Source organism: Centruroides sculpturatus, unplaced genomic scaffold, assembly GCF_000671375.1.
Source record: "Centruroides sculpturatus isolate CEXI.00-Female unplaced genomic scaffold, Cexi_2.0 scaffold1679, whole genome shotgun sequence".
Lineage (NCBI taxonomy): Eukaryota > Metazoa > Arthropoda > Arachnida > Scorpiones > Buthidae > Centruroides > Centruroides sculpturatus.
Genome location: NW_019385898.1, coordinates 76,776 through 92,928, shown reverse-complemented (window position 1 = coordinate 92,928; position 16,153 = coordinate 76,776). Strand labels below are relative to the sequence as shown.

Here is a 16,153-nt window from a genome sequence, read left to right as displayed (position 1 = left end):
GAGGCTTAATTTTCTAATTTTTAACGATACAATAGCGACGATTATTATTTTAAAAAATTTTTGTTAGGCTTAACATCGATGAAAATTCAACACAAAGTAGGTTAATAGCGATATACTAATATACTAATTACATGGGATATAATAATATACTACAGTAATAATAGATTTTTTCATACTTTTCGGTTATCCGCCCTTTCAATTATCCGACCAACCCCAGTCCCCAATTAGGTTGGATAATCGAGGCTCTACTGTAGCTGCTTGCAAGAGCTTAAAATTGTCATAAAAATTAAATGTTGTATTGTTTTTACAAATAATTCAAATAGTGCACTTGTTCACCCGTAATTTAATTTTTAATAATCTGATAGTGGAAAGTTAAATCACGATTCAGACATAAGAGTCAAAAGTTAAATCTAGAATTAATGTACAGTAATAATCAATTTTAACCAAAATTCAAGTTTAAATTTTATTATAGCTTTAATTTTAAGCCATTAGAAACTTACTTTTAATAAAAGATTGGCTTCACATTTGTTAGATATTAGAATTGGTACACAACCTTCTGGAATTTTTACATCTTCATTAATTATTTCTATTTTTGAAGAGTATGTCAGCACTTTTATCAAATTTTCAAATGTTTCTAATACTGATTTTAATTCATTATCTTCAGATCTTAAATATACTGAAAAAATAAAATTTAAAAAAATATGAAAATTAATTACATTAATATAAATTAGGTTATTTATATATATGTTACTGTGAAAGACTGAAATTAGAGAATGTCGACACATACAAAATACGTTGGTGAAAGACCGAATATTTGGTTATATTATTATACATTCAAACAATCGCCAGTGTATGTCAACAACCACAGATAAGCTTTGGTGGAGGTCGAAACGACACCCGAGAAGCTGATGTCGACAGAGAGGTGACAGTCTGTTGCCAAATCCTTTGTGGGTAGCAGAAGGTAGGACAAGATCGTACCTCTTTTCCTGGCAATGGTTTGGTGGAAACCGTCCACTTTGTCACTGGATGGCGTTTTTGTTCTTTTGAATGGTTTATCAGGTCGAGTGGCGGAGGATGAGAGAGGTTGTTGGTATCCGAATAAAAGACACCATTAACAGATCAATTCGTAATCACGTAATAATGTAATTGGTTCGTAATTTGTAAAGAAAAGTTACTTTTTATAGATGAGATTTCTTCTCAAGAAATATCGCTGACAGAAGCAGCTGCAGCTAATTTGAAAAGTGGAGGGCAAGGCTATACACGCTGTCATTGCAAAAAGAAGTGTTCCACGAATAAATGCAGTTGTAAAAGCAAGGGATTCTTGTGCAATTCAAAGTGCCATAACAGTTTTAAGCTATTGAAATAAATAAGACTGTATAACGTTAATCACATAATTTATGTGTAAGTTTATTATTGTATTATTTTCTTTAATGAATTGTAGAATGTACCATTCGTTTTAGGTTTAACAGTTTATTTACATGTGCTTTCTTACTTATTACTTAAGCTTTCTCCTATTTTGACATATTAAAAAGTTGCATTTTTGTCTTAACATAACAAAAATATTTTTATTCAACATTCACCATCAGTGCATGCTGAATGTCTACATTTTCCGGTGTAAGTGAGAAATAATGATATTTAGCAAATATTTCGTACATACACAAAATGACTGTGTAAATGCTGACATTCACTGGAGAATCTCAACATTCGCCAGATATTGGTCATTCACAGTAAGATATATATTTTTATTCAACATTCACCATCAGTGCATGCTGAATGTCGACATTTGCCGGTGTAAATGAGAAATAATGATATTTAGCAAATTTCGTACATACATGAAACGACTGTGTGAATGCTGACACTCACCGGAAAATGTTGACATTCGCCAGATATTGGTCATTCACAGTAATATATATGTATATAATATACTGTATNTACAAGTTAATTAAATCGAAACAAAGAAATAAAATAATATATACATTCAGTAAAAATTATCTTGATTATTCTTTCCGCTTGCATAAACTACGTCAACTCATTGTAGAAGGATTTCCATGCCGATGACAATCCGTTGGCATCTCTATGATTAATACAGTTTGTGTGCAACTGCGCCTTGTGAATTTCTAGTTTTTCCAGATGTTTTATGGCCTGCCTGGATCTTGTAGCTTTAATGATCGACGCCCGATCCCAAAAAACCTCGATATTCTGTTGCTTGGCAAAGGCAGCAAGCACCGTAGAGTCTACGTTTTTATTTACCGAGTGCTTATGTTCAGCAATTCTTTTCTTTAAGTTTCTCATGGTTGCTCCTATGTATACCAAATTAGAATTAAATCTACGGTCTTTTAACAGTATTGATTATACCCCTGCCAGATTTTATTTATATAGTGCAGTCCAGTAAGAAAGTGTTTTATTTTATTTATTTACAGCCTCACAGTTACACAGATTAAAATTCTTTTATTTTCAATTACCTGTACAGGTAATTGAAAATAAAAGAATCCTGGGCCAGTTCTTTTATTCCAGAAGGTTCTAAATTTATTTAATTATAATTATTAATTTACTTAAGAGATGGCACCTAACGTCTACCTCTAATGTCAAATTACTTTATACTAATCATTTAATTAGCCATATTATAGCCCGATATTAAGGCAATTGTTTGGTGATTTATTATAAATTATGAAATTAATTTAAAATTATCATAAATGTATTCTGAAATCTGGGAGTTCAGATTGATGAATTGAATTGTTAATTCAAAATATGTCAAAACAATGGATTAATTTGCTCACTAGCTAATTAGACAATAAAATTAATAGAGAGGTTGAGGCGCACGTTTTAAACGTGTAAACGTGTACGTGTGACGTTCGGTGCCGCTTTCCCGTAAGCCCAACATATACAGATGAAAACTTTTATTAATTAATTATTAATTTTTATATTTTTTGATTAATTTTTATCGGATAATTATTTACACATTTAAATAAATTGAAAACTGTATTAAATTGAATGTTTTCATGTTACATTTACTTAATTAACTCTCCTTGATATTTTTCATTTAATATATTCAAATGGTTAATTTCTTTCAAAAAAACAATTTCGGATATTCATAAGTTAATTATGACTAAAATATCTATCAATGAAAATAAACATTCATGGTGTATAAACAATTTTCCAAATATATCTTATAATATAATCGAGATGGGTTGATAATGATAATAATAATAAGTGCAGAGCCCAAATGGTTAAGAGTTGAAAGTTGAAATTTGGTACAGTTAGAATATGTCATGAGAATGTACTCTAAGAAGGGAATTTTCAAAATTCTCCCATGGGGAGAGGGACAGGATTAAGGCTTACCACGAAGAACTCTGCTTCTATTATACTATTTTAGATGCAGTTTTCTGCATTTTTCATTGTGTTTTAATAGGGTATATGCCATGAGAAAGCACATTAAGAAGGGATTTTTCAAAATTCCCACTGCGGGGGAGAGAGAGAGGATTAAAGATTACCCCAAAAAACTCGGCTTCTACTGTACTATTTTAGATGCCTTTTTTGCATTTATGTGGGAAATCAAACATATTTTTAGACCCTTCTAAAAATTCTCAACGATATTTAGTGTTCCATCATACATAAAGTTGACAAGGGGAGCGCATGCACATAAGTTTGCTTTAATCGAACTCTTCATCTTAATGTTTGATTTTATGTTCAAATTTGTGTTTATGAATGATTCGGGAAGATCCAGCTTATTTTTCAAATTTAGTAAACCTGAAGAAGAGCCCAGAAGGGGTTACAAAAACATTTGTTATTAATCATTTAGTGGTACTATGCACCAGTTAGTGGTTCCTGTGAATCTTAATTATCGTTATCCCAGTGTGGTAAGCAGATATCTAAAAATTTATTTTAGATATCTGCTTACCACAAATTTAAAAAAAGTGATATTGGAAGTGATATTTAAGGAATAATTAATTACTCCTTAAAGTAAGAAATACAAAATCTTAGAACAGAATATTCTTTAGACATTTTGGAATTCTAAAGTTTTGAAAAAATGCTGAAAATTTCTAAATAATATAATGCCCTTTAACATTCAAATTTCTAAAAAATTATTTTAAAACAATAATATTCTTTCTATTCTTTTAAGAAGTGAAGCTGGGTCAGGATGATTAAAATATTTAAACAGTACTAACATAGTTTTAAAACTTCTAACTTTATAATTATTTAGAATTAAAATTATTCTTTTTGTAAGGAATCATAAAGAGAATGTCTTAATGATAATATTTATTTCATGATGATTATATATGAGAAATTATCATTTCAAAACAAATTTGAAATGATAATTTCTTTTGATAAATTTGAAACATTTATTGTAAATGTATCAAATTTATTTTGAAATAAAGTCAAAATTTTTAATATTAAATGAAAATGAATAAAACTTAGCATTATAACTGAAGATTAAAATGAACATAAAACTAATTAATATGCATCTATGTCCTTAATTTAATCAAAATTATTCTTTCAATCACTATATCAGTGTATTTCTATTAATAGGACTTATCATACTGGTGTATAAGATTACAGCCTCACATATAAATAAAATCAAAACCTTTAAACAATCCAGCAAATCGTTTTAATATCTTAAAAACGCTTTCAAACGCTTTAAGCGTTCATCCTCAGTTATCATTATGAATCGAACGAAGAATTCGAAATTACGCAAAACCAAATTCAAAAAGCGGTTACATAAATGTACGTTAACATTTACCAAGTTTAAATATTGCAAAAATTATACAAGTTAATTAAATCGAAACAAAGAAATAAAATAATATATACATTCAGTAAAAATTATCTTGATTATTCTTTCCGCTTGCATAAACTACGTCAACTCATTGTAGAAGGATTTCCATGCCGATGACAATCCGTTGGCATCTCTATGATTAATACAGTTTGTGTGCAACTGCGCCTTGTGAATTTCTAGTTTTTCCAGATGTTTTATGGCCTGCCTGGATCTTGTAGCTTTAATGATCGACGCCCGATCCCAAAAAACCTCGATATTCTGTTGCTTGGCAAAGGCAGCAAGCACCGTAGAGTCTACGTTTTTATTTACCGAGTGCTTATGTTCAGCAATTCTTTTCTTTAAGTTTCTCATGGTTGCTCCTATGTATACCAAATTAGAATTAAATCTACGGTCTTTTAACAGTATTGATTATACCCCTGCCAGATTTTATTTATATAGTGCAGTCCAGTAAGAAAGTGTTTTATTTTATTTATTTACAGCCTCACAGTTACACAGATTAAAATTCTTTTATTTTCAATTACCTGTACAGGTAATTGAAAATAAAAGAATCCTGGGCCAGTTCTTTTATTCCAGAAGGTTCTAAATTTATTTAATTATAATTATTAATTTACTTAAGAGATGGCACCTAACGTCTACCTCTAATGTCAAATTACTTTATACTAATCATTTAATTAGCCATATTATAGCCCGATATTAAGGCAATTGTTTGGTGATTTATTATAAATTATGAAATTAATTTAAAATTATCATAAATGTATTCTGAAATCTGGGAGTTCAGATTGATGAATTGAATTGTTAATTCAAAATATGTCAAAACAATGGATTAATTTGCTCACTAGCTAATTAGACAATAAAATTAATAGAGAGGTTGAGGCGCACGTTTTAAACGTGTAAACGTGTACGTGTGACGTTCGGCGCCGCTTTCCCGTAAGCCTAAAAGTTTGACGATGGTGTTTGGAATGTTGAGCGTGATTCCACCGACTATCCAAACACCATTGTCAAACTTTTAGGCTTACGGGAAAGCGGCGCCGAACGTCACACGTACACGTTTAAAATGTGCGCCTCAACCTCTCTAATACAGTAATATGTCGGTTTTCATTGATAATCCATCCAAAGACAATTGGTGAAATCTGAAACCAACGAAAACCGAGGCAATTATTTCCATATAAATTATATAAATCTAATTAATTCGTTCTAGACACTCCAAAATACATACCAAAACACATTTTATAGAGAACAAATATAGTGTTTAATACTAAAAGCTACAATAAGATATACAGTACAAAAATACTACAATAAGAAATTATAGAAGGAATATAAAAGACTAATTTAAAAAATAAATGAACATTTAACATGGCATTTGAAGGGCTGCTGGCTGTGGAAACTTTCTTTGGTCCCATGATGAAGCTAAACGGAAAGGAAAGTAATGGAATTGTTTTGCTAGATGTGTGGGGTAATGCTCACCCAATGAGAAACAATGCCACACTGAGCAGGAAAATGTATGGGTCACTCTTTGTTTTTGCAGAATTAGCAGTGAAGTCACATGGGTATGCTGATGAAATCGGGGGCAAACCAAAATCCAAGACAAAGTTTTTGCTGAAAAAACCAAAACTGAGGATAACCAAAGTCAACAAAAACCAAGGTATTATCATATATATTTTTTCTTTTATATATATTTAATGTTTTTCAGTGTTAGTTAACTGTATTGTTAGACATGTTACAACTCTGTATTGGAAATTATTACTTTTTATTCACATACACGTATAGATAATGTAGAAGAATTTAATATTTTTCTTATGTTTTCTGTTACTTTTATAATAATAAATTTATGTAACTTTTATTTTATTATTATTTACTAATATATTCTTACAGCCATATATGAATATATATTGAAAGAATAAAAAATATACCACAAAAATTATTGATTATTCAGGAATTTTGAGTGTTCAACTGAATTTCTGATTACTTCTGTAGCTTTGTAATTTGTATTGAAAAATCAACCAAAATGTAAATGAAATAGTTATAGACTGGCTTTTTTCCACTATTGTTAATTGGATTAAAGAAATAAAATGTAAATATACAATTAAGAATTACATTTCCAAGTAAATAAGTATTTCATAATTCGAAAAATATTACATAAGATGATTAATAAATCCTAAATTTTATTAAATATAAAATAATTATACTCTACTTTGATTAATTAGTTCTTACTTCATCAACTTCAGGATAAGAAGTAACACATATACTTGGAGGTGCATCCATTGTTCTTCTTGGCATTCTCTGAAATAATTCTTCTGTAACATAGGGCATGAATGGACTTAAAAGTTTCAATCCAGTCTCCACACAAGTATATAATACTTGTTTAGATGTATAAATTGCTGTTTCATTATTACTTTGAAAAATACTTTTAAGACATTCCTAATTAAAAGAAAAAAATTATAAATGATTTTTAAATTACAATTTATAAGTATCATATTAAAATTACCAGATAAACATCACATAATTCATATAACCAAAAATTATAAGAAGCAGTTGTTGCTAAGGGAAAGTCATATTCTTCGAAAGCTCTATTACACATCTCTACAGCTGCACTAAGACGACTTAAAATCCATTTGTCAATTGGTTGTTCATCACCAGTTAACTAAAAATAAAACAATTGAATTAATTAACACTTAATGATTTAAAATAATTAATGATATAAAATTATTTTATTATACCTGAAGATGCTGTAAAGGTTTGAAATTATCACCTAATGATGTCAAAGCAAACTTAGTTGCATTCCATAGTTTGTTACAAAATTTACGATATCCAACAACTCTATTAATATCAAGGTTAATATCTCGTCCTTTAACAATAAAATATGTTAACTTTTAATTATTATTCATGTTATTGATGTAAATTTTTAATTGTAAAACTTTCATAAACGTTTACACATTGATTTAATCTTTTAAAAAATAAATAGATTCATTATCTGACCTAAAAGTATTTCATATAATTTACCTTGTAGCATATAAGCACATAAAGCAAATCTAAGTGCATCAGTACCACATTCTGGAATGCCATTTGGAAAATCAGCCTTCTGACCCTTTTTTGCTTTCTCAATTTCATTTGGGTCAAGATTAGAATCCAATAACTTCTTATGAAGACCCTAATTTCAAATTTAAAAATTTTAATTTAAAACAATAACTATAATTCATTATTATCATCATATATATATATTTACCTCTAGAGGAATACCATATATAACATCAGTAGGATCAATAACATTTCCTAAAGATTTACTCATTTTCCGACCATGTGCATCCCTTATGATGGAATGGAGAAAAACCTGAAAAGAAATAATTCAGTTATAACTTAATTTTAAGATGATTATTTCTAGAGGCAGTGATACATAAATAAATTTGTTAAATCACATTTATGTAATAAAATCAAAGAGTGAACTGAATCATTACACAGTGAAGTCCTATTTTTATGCTTTAGTAAACTAAGAGCATAAATAATATAGAATTTTTGTATAAAATATAAAAATCGTAAATTAAGAACTCATATAAGATTATACAGAATAAGTAATAAATAAATTATTTTAATACTCTGCTGGAGTGGATTACTGAATTAGTTTATTAAAAGTAAAAAGTTATTTTTATAACTTTTTTCATTTTTGAAACCTCATCAATATTAAAGAACGTTGAAATCAGTTGCTTTCTAATTCTGGCAACTACATAAACAAACATCATCACTAAACCCGATATATTATAAAGTTACACACCAACCAATGCCAAATATTATTGAGCTAGAAATGGCTATAATATTAATAATTTATAAGACAATTTGGCACTAGAGTTAGGTATTAGGTACCGTCTCTTGATAAATGTAATAATTATAATTTTAATTAAATAATTTAGAACTACTCGAAGAAAAGAATTGGCCCAGAGCAGGACTCAAACCCGCAACTCCTGCTTACTGTGCAGATGCGTTGCCAATTACGCTACCCAGACCTCTGCTCTGATCTCCTCTTCCAGTATATATGATATGTTATAACCATTGACAGTCGTAAGCTTATATATACTGGAAGAGGAGATCGGTAGCATAATTGGCAATTAATACAGGTATCCCCATACAACACAGTTTTGCTTTAACATGGTTCAAGAATTGGAGATATTCCCATACAAAATGTCATAATTTTTAATTTCAAACACCGCAATTCAATATTTTTTTTTATTCAAGCAAGCATGCATACATACATATTGTCTTATATTTGCTCATGGATAATAACAAAAAAACAAAGACACTGAGTTCAGCGTTACATGCAACGCTGAACTCAGTGTTTTTTTGTTATTATATATTAATTTGGCATGTTAGTCATCCTATTGATTGCTCATGGATTTTAAATTATTGAAAATTTTAATGTTTAGTATGTTTAGTCCAGTTTTCTTTAGTGAGAACCAGCTGTACAATTTTTCTTCTTCCTTGTTCTAGCTTTCCTATAAACCAGATGTCACTATCATTGTTATGGTGCTCTAAATGAACCCAAAAGATTTGTTGCTGTTTCATTTTAAAAGTTCTCTTAGGCAAATGCAAGCAAATGAAAATATCAGATTTTAAAAAAAGTAGAGAAAAATCAATATGTTGCTGATACTTCAGATTAGGTTCAACAGGAAAGCTCAGAAGATGAAGATATTTCACCAAAAAAGAAAATGTTTTAACTGTTTAGCAGTGAAGAAAAAGTTAATATTAATGTGTAGTACTTTTGATTGTGATTGTTTATTAAAGAAATTAACTAATTAATTAAATTAACTAACATATTTTTCTTAGTTATGAAAAAGAATAGTATACTTTTTGCTAATTTTTGAAACTTAACCCTATGGGTTAAGTTTCAAACCTTGTTTTGTACTAGTTCTTTGTTTCTTATAGCACAGATTCACATAACATGGCACTTTTTTGAAACTTAACTACCATGTTATACAGGGGATATTTGTACAGAGTCTAATGGATTTAATTTGTAGCAGGATTTTAACTATCAACTTTAAAGTTTTGCACATGTAAACATTCATATTTTATTTATTTGTATATTNTAATCTAATTCTTACATCTATAACTTAACACTAGGATAAAATAAGTTATTGTTCTTTACTAGTGACACTTGATAATAGCATCAATTCTGTGTGTTAACAAAGAATATAATTCCTTTCCAAGATGCCACTGTAAAACATCATGACATCAACTTGAAAGTAGCCATTAAACAGCCAATATTTTTTTAAATTAAAATTTAATGGTAAGTAAGCTACTAATGATATGTAGTTAATATGTATATGAATCTGCACATGTAATACTTTTATGAAAATTCAGCTATTTAGACTAGTATCATAGCTTTCCATAGTCATTTTCTATAACTCATCACCTTCTCAGTCCACATTAAGTGGAATTTGTGGGACTCTATTGTACTAATTATAATTTCATCATTATTTGCAATCTTCTATTAATGTTATAATTTAATATATAATAAAGTTTTTCAACATTCTAATTATTTCAAATTTGTATGCAAATAATTATTGATTACTTAAGTGTTTTGAATTTAAATAAAAATTATAATTTAAAGTAAAGAAATTTACTTTTCTTTTGAAAAGAATTATTATAATTTCCTGCCCATTATCTGTAGCAGCATATAATCTGTAGAGCAAGTTTTCATTGATAAAAAAATTTTTTGTCATCTAATTTGCACAATATATAAACATCTTACAAACCCAATGTATTAATAATCATCCAACCATCAGCCAAATTAATCTAGCAATATTATGCATAATATTGCCTGATTAATTTGACTGATGGTTAGATAATTTGCTTAATTGTTTATTTGCTTCATTGGCTCATCAGCAATGAGATAATGCAATTTGTAAAAACATTTAATAAGAAAAAGTATTCCAAAATTTAGAAAAGAGACTATATGATTCATTTTAAAACAATACAATAAAAATTTAAAACCCAGAATTATGAAATGCAGTAAATCACTAATTTACAACCTCGTGAAGCTGGTATATTAAAAAATATCATTTTCAAGTTCAACACAATTGATTGTACTTAGTAATGGCATGGTATAACAATTACATGATAACTTTAATACTGCAATGGATAATAAATGCATATTATTTAACAATAATGTATAAATTTATTCATGTTTAACTACAACTCAGATTTGAACTATATTAGACTCAAAAACTGATAACAAACCTTTTTTTTCAGAGTTGCTTGATATAGAATTATCATTCTAATCTCAAATTTATAATAGAATTAAATTGAATTTTATTATTACATCACTTTAAAAAATTAAATAAATAAAAAGTAACAATAGAAATAGTATTTTCTTAGAACAATGTTGCCGTTGAGAACATATCACACAGGAACACTTTCAGAGGAAAAAGGTTGTTTTATTGGTGTGAACAGATATGCATTTCGGGCTTAACACCCCTCTTCAGTCCTGAGATAGCGACAGTTAAACCAACATGACTCATAAGAAGATATACATGTAGTTGAAAAAGAAAAAAAGGAGCTAAAAGTTCTTTTGGCTCCACACATATACACATTAGGTTAGTATAGCATGTGCTGTAGGATGTGAAATAATTCTGATAAGATGTACAAAGAACATAGACAAGATATGAGAGGTTAAAAGGAAGTGAGTAATCCTTGTAACATACCTGTATGACTATGTAAGTTAAATATCTAGAGCTAAGCTTAAAACATATTTTAACAAAGAATAGATTGGAGATGTTATTTTTGTATGGCTAATTGACGTGTAAACAATCATATTCCATCTGCTAGTAGAAGTGAATATACCCTTGCCCATAACAATAAGATACCTTTCATGTTTTATCATGTTGAGAAGACTTCTTAATTTAACAAAAAGTAAAATGATTTTACTTTTTTGATGATATAAAAAATTGTCACAGATTATATACCATAGTTATAATCCAAGGCATTAAAATTGGAAGGATTTTATAAACACTTAATCCACAGATTATAGACAGGAAATTATGATAACAGGAAACCCTAATCATCTTTAATGGTCCAACCCTGGTATTTTGTATTGTTCTTTACAACTGTTCAATTCAATTTCAGTTATAGAAAATTATTTGTAGAGAATAAATTATATTACAGTATTTTAAAACTAAAGAATAATTTTCAAATTGCTTTTTGGTTTATTTTAGACCAAAAGTAATTTGAGCAAAGAGGTTAAACCTAAAAAATTTTTAGTATTTTTGGTATATAATATCAATTTGTTGTTATGTTTGCATGTCTATTTCACTATTTTCTTCTTGATTAGTTCTTAAAAAAAAAAAAACACCATAAAAGCTCATTAGTGTATATTTTTTTATCACAAATTTTTGTTCATAACTAATCAGGTTTTTAAAACTTCTATAAATAAATTGCCATACTAACCTAATGTTTTCTAGCCAATGATACCATGTTTTCTCATGCATTTCAGGGATAATTTTCAAAGATCCATTTCGGACAGCCTACATAAAAATATAAAAAGTTAAAATTTTGCATATACAAAGTCATAACCACTTCCAGAGAAAATAATATAGTAATTTATTATAATAATTTTCAATATTAGTTTTACTGATTATTAATTGCTAGAAGGAAATTATAATTTTCACTCTTACTATATTTAACTAACACTAGATTACATCAATTACAGGTTTCTAGAAATGGTTTTAAGAAACCTGATGATGGTCTTATAGGAATAGGCTGAAAACATTAGTAATTAAAAATTTTCTCTCAACAAATGCATAGGTGGTCATAAATTTGTAATTTATTCTGTTGAGCACATCTGAACTGTACATCAATTACATTTTTCATAATAATCATTTAATTTTTTTTGCAAAAATTTCTCAACGTATGATGATAAAAATATTTACAATTTCAAATTTATACAAAAAATAATAAATTTATTAGCATACTTTACACAAAATTATTCTATAAACTAAATTAGTCAACAATGACTTTCTATGCTTGAACTATTGTAAAATTTATATATAATAATATATCACATTGTCCTAAATATTAGTCAATGTTTCTTCCCAATTTTAAAATAGAAAAAGAAATCCAGCAATGAGTTGCATAACTTTCCCAGCAAAAAATTTTAAATTGAGATGGTGCCATCTGTTATTTTGTTTTAAAAACTTTTTATATTATGAATTACTATAAAATGATCGAAAGTTTAATTTTGAGAGTAGAGATGTGTTTTATAAAAACATTGTAAATGCTAATAACGAATAAAATCTTCATTAAGTCTGACCTCACTCAAGATATGACACAAGATCCCCTCTATCTCCTCACCCCTTGACCTGTACCACCAAAATTCAATAGCATCAATCTGCTAATACAGAAATCTCACTGCAAAATTTCAGAAATTTTTGATAAAAAGCACAAGAGTTATTACCCTTCAAAATGGCTGAACAAAATCATTCCAACACTCACCCATATACACACACATTAACATACAAAAAAAAAAAAAAAAAAAAAAAACCAACTTTATTTGCATTTCTTAATATTTCAGGGTCTCAAGTACAAAAATGTAAAATTAAAATTTTGGAAATCATTTTTTGATTGCCATACTTTCCCTCTGTTATAATAGTCTGGAAAAAAAAATTGCTCGAGTCTCAACTTATATTCAAATCCAATTTAACCTTTCTTCAATTTCAATAACTGTCTGTAATACACATCACATAGAGTTAAACTAATGCTAAAATTCAGTGCATCAATTGTTTAGCAATGCTATCATCAGCCAAGTTATGACCTGTCATGCTGCAGTTTGAAAATTATGTACAGGAATTAAGCCTAAGTGTTTGGCATGATTGTGAATAATTGTTTAGTTAATTGCCTTTATCATATTCAACAAAATTTTTTTCGTAACTCCTTTTTTTTTTTTTATCTTACTCTTAGGAGTCTTTACTAATTGAGTAATCATCAAAACCTGAAGGAAGGTTTGCTGAAAATTTAACACAAAATTTATTCTGTTGTAAAGTGTAAATTTCTATTAAAATTATAAATTTATATATATGATATGGTTATATGTTTTAGACTTTATAAGTGTTTTATAAAGTCTAAAACACACATAAATTTATGTATTTGATATGATTAATTACAATAGAAATTTATGTGACTTTATATATATGAGTTTAAAAATAATGTAAAATATAATCTGAAAATATCAAAATGATCATTTCAGAATAGAAATCCTTAAAACTAAATATACAAAAAATTTATTTTTCTTGAATTGAGTTATGAAATTTTTTCTATCTCTAAAATGAAGATATAAGTTAAATATAAAGGCAAATGTAGAAAGTTTTATAGCATCATATATAATAAATAATTAATTAAATGTAGGAAATATTTAATAAATTTTTCTAAAATTTTCATAATTATATTTACTTACTTGAGCAGCCTTTTGTGCCATATCATTACAATTTAAAAACCATTGAACTTTCAAAAGTGGTTCTACAATATCTTTTGAACGACTAAAAATACACAAAAAAAAATAAAATAATAATAATAATAAAAAATAAAAAAACACTAAAAATATTAAATATACAATATTCAAAACTTATTCAAAAGAATTATAAAAATTGTTTACATACTTGCAAATGGGTACTACCATAGGATTATCTTTGCAATCTCTATATAATCCAATATCTTCAAGTGCTTTTAACACAGCTTTTCTTGCTTCAAAACGCTTTAACCCCTATATTTAAGAATATATAATTTCAAAAAGAAGTATTCAGGAATTTATTTGAAAAAACTAAAATTAAAATCTTTGAATTAGTTGAACTGACTGTAAATTGTCCACAGTTGTTTGTGATAATTCCTCCATCATCAAGTATATTAATAAAAGGTAAATTATGTCTTTTTCCTACTTCATAATCATTATGGTCATGAGCTGGGGTAATCTTTACAGCACCTATAAATAAATATTATATTATTATAAAAATTTAATAATACAGATAGTCCTCAGTAATGCATTTTAGTTTTTACATAATTTACAAATTATGTATAGTTCTTGTACTGTACATAATTTTTTCAGTATAATACAATTCAATGAAAAGCCTTTCTAGATGCCACATGGAAACTAGCCTAACACCATCCTTGTATTATAGTTTCCCAACTGTTCTTGAATTATCAGCTTCAATATTTATTTAAAGTTTCTTTGATCTTCTAGAATAATTATTGTCAATTAATTTAACCCACTATTTAATGTATGGTGATGTTAATGATTCAGCACATAAAGGAAATCTGAGGTTTCAATATAGTAGCCCTTGCACAAAGATATGCTCAAACCATAAGATGGGATCTCAGTTTATGACTTAAACAAATAATAAGAGTCAAAGCAATCTTATATATGTAGACTGGAGTTCAGGAATGCATCTGACCATTATTCATATATTCTTACGAGATATAAACTTTTGTTTAATGTACTTTCACTTAATAGTATACTTTCAACAAACATTTACTGCACTAACTGAGAATTATCTGTGTTTCTTTGATTATTATTCTATGCTTTTCTTCAAAATAAAATTTACCTGTGCCAAAATTTGGATCAACAAATTTATCACAGACAATTGGCATTCGTCGATTACAGAATGGATGAATAACAAATTTTCCATGGAGATGTTTATACCTTTGATCATCAGGATGTACAGCAACAGCAGTATCACCTAACATTGTTTCAATTCTAGTAGTAGCTACTACTATTTCTTCTGCTGTAATAATAATAATAAAAATTTAATAAAGAGAATTTAAAATTATTAAAATTACCACAATAAAAATTATCTATCATACATGAATTTTCAATTTTATAAGCAAATGATATAAGTACACCAAATTCTACTTTTTCTTTCATTCCTGGCACACTTAATAATGTTCTACCAGACAATTCCAATTTATCTACCTAAAAAAATTAAAATGATTAATTAATGTTAAATAATTGCATTATTTAAATTTAACTAAATAAATTAAAAAGTTATTAAACAAATAATTTTTGGCACAGAATATTTGTTTAATTTTGAGAAATCTTTTAATGACTTATTCATATTAAAAATTTGCATTGATTTGACAACACTTAAGCAATTAGAAAATGAGTATTAAAAATAAAAAGATAAGAGGAAAAGAGAAATATTTTATTTATATTACTGTTATTAATCAAACATTTCAGTAGGACAAAGATCAAGTAGCAGTAGGACTAAAATATGATCATAGCTAAAGCAATAAAAAGCAGAAACAATAATAAAACCATATCATTAATCAATTTATACACATCAAAAGAAAATGAGGAATGTATAATTAAAGTGCAAACTTTTAAAACTAGCAAAATTGTATTTAATTTGACTA

General features: G+C 27.5%; 1 protein-coding gene across 1 annotated transcript in view; it reads right to left on the bottom strand.

Annotated features, from left to right (window-relative positions):
* The window catches only part of LOC111612468 (valine--tRNA ligase-like), a 77,481-nt gene that overhangs the window by 9,145 nt on the left and 52,183 nt on the right, over positions 1 to 16,153 (bottom strand). The window contains exons 19-29 of the mRNA XM_023353681.1: positions 15,605 to 15,713; positions 15,346 to 15,525; positions 14,602 to 14,726; positions 14,407 to 14,510; positions 14,205 to 14,286; positions 7,995 to 8,099; positions 7,772 to 7,919; positions 7,489 to 7,616; positions 7,257 to 7,412; positions 6,983 to 7,189; positions 501 to 674 (exon numbers count right to left, since the gene is read on the bottom strand). Of these exons, the coding sequence (XP_023209449.1) occupies positions 501 to 674; positions 6,983 to 7,189; positions 7,257 to 7,412; positions 7,489 to 7,616; positions 7,772 to 7,919; positions 7,995 to 8,099; positions 14,205 to 14,286; positions 14,407 to 14,510; positions 14,602 to 14,726; positions 15,346 to 15,525; positions 15,605 to 15,713 (1,518 nt within the window). The remainder of the gene's footprint in view (positions 1 to 500; positions 675 to 6,982; positions 7,190 to 7,256; positions 7,413 to 7,488; positions 7,617 to 7,771; positions 7,920 to 7,994; positions 8,100 to 14,204; positions 14,287 to 14,406; positions 14,511 to 14,601; positions 14,727 to 15,345; positions 15,526 to 15,604; positions 15,714 to 16,153) is intronic.